The 5,919-nt window shown below is 36.3% G+C and overlaps 1 protein-coding gene across 1 annotated transcript in view; it reads left to right on the forward strand.

Annotated features, from left to right (window-relative positions):
- shc2 (SHC (Src homology 2 domain containing) transforming protein 2) overlaps positions 1-5,919 on the forward strand; it is a gene marked incomplete at its 5' end in the record, with an annotated part of 23,210 nt that overhangs the window by 10,565 nt on the left and 6,726 nt on the right. The window contains 7 exon segments of the mRNA XM_036211421.1: positions 434-494; positions 617-736; positions 1,524-1,577; positions 2,520-2,571; positions 2,681-2,807; positions 4,001-4,178; positions 5,500-5,593. Coding sequence (XP_036067314.1) covers positions 434-494; positions 617-736; positions 1,524-1,577; positions 2,520-2,571; positions 2,681-2,807; positions 4,001-4,178; positions 5,500-5,593 — 686 coding nt within the window.

Below are 5,919 nucleotides of genomic sequence, written 5' to 3' on the forward strand. Positions count from 1 at the left end.
CCAAAACCCATCAACTTCCTGTTTTTCTGACACCATTTTGAAACCCGTCTACAGTGATTAGTCGATCTGAGTCACGTTTTCAGAGTAACTACTGCCGCCAATCATGAGTGAACTTGTTCGCAGTCCACTCAACAAACTCTCTGTATGATTAACATCCGATTCTTCCAGTGTACCATACCAAATGACCGGACCTAAAGAAGGCCAGGTGTAGTTCACTAAATCAAAATCACTATTTTATACTGGGATAAAAAAAAGCTTTAAATGTGGATAATCAAATATTCACAATTCCATTTTATAGAGGTAATAATTGTCACATTACTGGAATAATCCGAGTGGATGTACGGATATCAATGATTATTAGGTGATTAATAACTGCTGATCAAAGATGCTGTAAAGATGATAAATGGACCTTTTTCTTCATTTTCTCCATCAGAGAAGCCATCAACAGGCTGTGTGAAGCTGTGCCGGGGGGCCGGGGGGTCTGGAGGAAGAAGGTTGGTATTTAATGCATGGTCATGATGTGGAATTAGACACACCATAAAGTATCAGCACAAATGTGTACATAGGAACGGATCATCTGTTAACAGTTGAAAGGAAAGTTATTTTTTTCCATCAGGTTTTTAACAAAGCTCTGCAGACGGTCATGGGGAAGAGTAACCTGCGGTTTGCAGGCATGAGCATCGCAGTCAACATCTCTGTGGACGGGCTGGGCCTGCTCATCCCAACCACTCGACAGGTCAGATGACCCCCGTTACTCTAAAGTCTTTCAGACTTTTAATTATGAGGGTTCATAAAAGGCTGATGATGCGTCTAAAAAGAGACTTCATTTATTTTATTTAAGTTAAGTATATACTTCCTATTCCCTGAAAAAACATGAAATTGTTGATGCATTATTAAAGTTGTTGGTTGGAAAAATTGCTTAGTAAAATATCGCAATATTTTGTCTGGCAGTACTTGTGTCAGTTTAAAATGTTGACATGATAATGATTAATTATTATTGAGGATCCTTCAGCATCTTACATTTGTTTTCCACAAGCCATGTATAGCGATACATATGGCACAGTGAGCCATGTATCACGATACGTATGGCTTAGTGGGCCATGTATCACGATACGTATCGCTTTGAGCCATGTATCACGATACGTATCGCTTTGAGCCATGTATCGCGATACGTATCGCACAGTGAGCCGTGTATCGCGATACGCATCGCATAGTGAGCCATGTATCGCGATACATATCGCACAGTGAGCCATGTATCGCGATACGTATGGCACAGTGAGCCGTGTATCGCGATACGTATCGCATAGTGAGCCGTGTATCGCGATACGTATTGCATAGTGAACCGTGTATCGCGATACGTATCGCATAGTGAGCCGTGTATCGCGATACGTATCGCATAGTGAGCCGTGTATCGCGATACGTATTGCATAGTGAACCGTGTATCACGATATATGTAGTATCGCCAAACTCTTACCAATACAAGCTTCACCGTATTATTTTGATTTTCTGCTTCTACTCTCCAGGTGATTGCACACCATCCCATGCAGTCGATCTCTTTTGCCTCTGGAGGAGACTCGGTAAGTTTCCTTCACCGTCTGTCTGCTTCCCTGCAAGTCCTGTTTAATTTGATTAAACTGAAGTCACAAATACAAACAATGATCAAACAAAGTAAAAGAATAAATACATTTGTTGTAATAAAAAAATTGCTTTATGTTTGCTCTGAATTAGTTTAACAAGTCAAGCATGGATGGCTTTTCTGAGAGAATTTAAACTTTATTGTATGAATCCTTTACAGCATTCGTCCAGCTCGTTCAGGACATTACTGCTTGTACTTTTGGGTTTTATGAACTTTATAGTTTTTGAAATATTGAGAAAAATATGCTCTATAGGAAATGAACGAGAAATCGCTCAAATCCTTCAAAAGCTTTGTGCATTTTGAATCGTGTGACCTTCTGCGTACTTTCAGCTACAGACACCATTCAGACCTTAACATCTTCAGCAACTACTGGGACATAATTTGAGCTTTTTATTATGGCAACATGCTAGCTGTTCTGGCAAAATTAAAAATGTTTACTTTTTTTTTGGCTAGCAATATGCTAAAATATTTAGCAATATGCTGAAATAGTGGCACCATTATACATTTCAAGTTTTTTTTTTTGATAATTTGGAGTTTAGTTAATATTTTTAGCATTATGCTGGCCAATTTAGACATTTTTCCATTTTTTTTAGGCTAACTTGGAGTTAAGCTAATCTGCTGTCTGTCTTGGCAAAATGGGACTTTTTCCATTTTTTTTGTTATTTTAGCCTTTAGCTAATATTTTGGTGATCTGTCAGCTTGAGCGTTTCAGCTATCAGTGGTCACATTCAGCTTACAGCATTCACACTAGCATTATTGCAGGTAATGCTAGTCTTAATAACCAACAGCAAGATTTGGTTTACTTGTTGTTTATTTTAATGTCCTGACCCAGAAATCAGCAGACTGATCTAAAGATGTGGAATCTATCACTCTTGTTTTGCAGGACACACCTGATTATGTTGCATATGTGGCCAAAGATCCGGTTAATAAGCGAGGTTTGTAGCTCTCTTCTCTTTCCGTCTTTACATTTCCGGGTTTTTGTTCTCTTTGTGCGTTTAAGCAGATTTCCTTTGTGAGTCTCTGTGTGTCTCTGGTTTTCTTCAGCTTGCCACATCCTGGAGTGCTCGGACGGTTTGGCCCAGAGTGTCATCAGCACCATCGGCCAGGCCTTCGAGCTGCAGTTCAAGCAGTATCTGCACAGCCCCCCCAAAACCATGGGCTCTTTGGAGAGGTACCTGCTGCTCACCTGAGGAGCACCTGGGCGGGTCTAAGGGTGGTTTATCAGCGCCATGACAACTGACGAGAAAAAATTAAAAACATCTGGTAGTTTGAATGACTCAATACCCGCTCAGTGGCCTAGTGGTGGAGTGTCTGCCCTGTGATTGTTCAAAGACGCATCAAAAACTAATTCATTTCCTGAGAGACTCTTCAGGTTTAAATGTGGAGAAAAAAAAATCCCAACAGACGAGACTAAAACTTTAAATACAACCGGAAGATGATCGAGTTTTAAAACAATTAAATGATCTTAACTCTGAGAAAATTTGTTCTTAAATTATTAAATGTCACTTCGACAAATTCAAAGAACCCCTTAAAACTCGTAGTTGTTTTTTAATACAATAGATGCTTTATTAATCCTGAAGGACATTCAAAACACAATTAAATACATTTACATTAAAATAATAATCCCTAAAAACAATCAATATTAAAATCTATTAAAAATATTAAATAACATATGATTAATCCATAAAATTGAAATCAGAAATTAAAACATAATACAATAAAACATTCAAAAACTAAAATGTGATGTTTTTGAACATTTATTACTACTTTACTCTAATCATTTTTCTTCCAAACATTTTTTTGTAAAATCTTGATGTTCATCTCTATTATACGACCCTAGATCAATTTTTGCTGAAATTTTTCTTTATATTTCAAAATATTTATATATACATGCTCACCAACGAGCCGAAGGTGAATTCACAAACTAAAATTACAGAACTTTGATATAAAATGTGCTAAATTAAAATAATAAAACAGTAAATACAATAAGATAAGATACAAATAAATGAAACTGAATTGTTTTATTTCATAGTTTTTACATTCCTTTGATGTATGTTAAAAAACAAGTATAATTCTGTAATAATTCCATAATGAAAAGGAAACTTTCCACAAAAAAACTCTATTCTGAATGGTAAATTTAGTCTTTTTCTTTTTCTTTGAAACTTATAACAGAATGTTTATGTGTTACAACAAAAAACAAATCTGTAGACACAAAATAAAATGTATAAATCTAAAAAATAAAAAAATAAAACCTGATTTAACGTTGACAAATAAACAACATTCACTAATAGTCGTAAGAATGTTTCATGGCTCCAGTTTTCGTGGGTCTTGGGCCTGACCTTCACGCCGCCGGCCTCCCTCCAGGTCCGTCAGGTTCGAGGAGGCGTGGGGGGACGAGGAGGACCCCTCAGAGCACGACTACTACAACAGCATCCCAGGGAAGGAGCCTCCTATCGGGGGAGTCGTGGACTCCAGACTGCGGCCCGCTGGAGCCCTTCTGGGTCACATCCACACCCAGCCTCCCAACAAAACGCCGCCGCAGGTGAGGCTCTCTAGAAACCGCCAGTCAGGATTAGGAAATCTGATCTTCAGATCCAGTTTTACAAAAAAAAGATCTTATTTTATTTTCCATGGATTTAGTTTTATAGTCAGTGTGTCAATCGGATTAAACAATCAATAAATTAAAGACACCGATTTGAACTTATTGCTGCTGTTTTTGGTAATTATAATCTTTGGTTTTATATTTAAAACAGCAGTTTAATTCTTAAAAATATTTAAAAAATATGTCTAATATTCATATTTATATACATAAACCTCAGTAAAAATGTCATTTCTGTGGCTAAGATGTTTTATTTCCAGCCGTTTTAGACGTTCTCTCCAATTTTACAGTTTTTTTTTTTGAAAATATGGAATAAAAAAATACAATTTTTGTTAAAGTCCTCATACAACACATATAAATATTACAAACTTTTCATGGAAGTTATTAATAAAAAATCCATTAAGCCTTTAACTGCTTGCTCAACCAAATGGTGGGGAACATTTAGAGAAAAATAAAAATATTGATTGTGTGTTTTACTCCAGGAAAAAAAATTGAAGTTAAAAAATATTTTTTTTTTAAAAAGTAAAAAAAAAAATATCGAGCTACTGACTGATGTGTAATACATAGTAACTGGTGCGTACCAGTTAGTATTTTTTTTCTCCAATTTTCAGAAAAACATTTTTTATTTCAGGCACTATTTGGTGCACAAAAGTAAAAACTCTGGATAACTATGTATTTTTAGGATTTTTTTTTCACATTTATTTATTTATAATTCGATGTCTTTTTAGGGGATCCATAACAAGACGACAAGCAGCAGGAAAAATACATTTTTTTGTGGGTAGTTTAAAAGGTTAAATGGCTTCTCTATTATATATTTACTCCCAAAACTTTGAATTTTACGTTTACTGACAAATATGACTAAAAGCCCAATTGTTTCGATAAAGGAAGTTTACAAATGTATGTTTTTCTAGATTAAATATATTTTTTTTTCAACCAAAACTCTAAATTCTCTTTAAAATTCATAGATTTTTTCCACTTTGTAACACTGGAACTGCCAAATGTTGATATCTGCATGTGAAGATCTACAATCTGCTTTTCAGCCTGAATAAAAACACAGGAAATCAAATTAGAAACATCTTCCTGGTGTTCCTGAAACATAACTACCCAGGATATGATTTCTGCTCGAGGCTCGATGAGAGAAACCGTCGTCCTTGATCTCGTTCTCAGAATGTTGGTTTGCTGTGGATAATATTTCCTTGCACACAAGGACGCGGGCGGAGAGCGATCCTGTTTGGGTTCATTCATCCTCTGTCTCTGTTTGCAGGCAGGCCCAACAGCTAAAAGGGAGCCAGCGTCTTACCCGCCTGCTCAGCTGTGCTATGAGCTTCACTGGGACACTGACATGACCTGCAGCTCAGGTGAGACACCTGTTGGCGCCCTGGACGTACTGCAGGCGGAGAAATCCTTTCTAATCACTCCTCGTTATGACCTCATAATTTAAGAAGTTTCTGACAATTTCAACGTAGCAAAGTATTTAATAAAATATACAGAATGTAATGATTTTAAGATTGTGTTTTATAAGCAATCCCTTGTGGTTTTGACCACAAGTTTTTACTAGTTTTTGGCCAAATTAGACCAAAAATATGTAGTTTAAAGTCTCAAAGTTTAAAGTCTGAACTTTAATGTCTAGACATTAAAGTTTAATGTCTTTAAAGTCTCAAGAGACATTGTATGGCCAGTATCC

This window comes from Oryzias melastigma, linkage group LG4, assembly GCF_002922805.2.
Source record: "Oryzias melastigma strain HK-1 linkage group LG4, ASM292280v2, whole genome shotgun sequence".
In the NCBI taxonomy this organism is placed as follows: domain Eukaryota; kingdom Metazoa; phylum Chordata; class Actinopteri; order Beloniformes; family Adrianichthyidae; genus Oryzias; species Oryzias melastigma.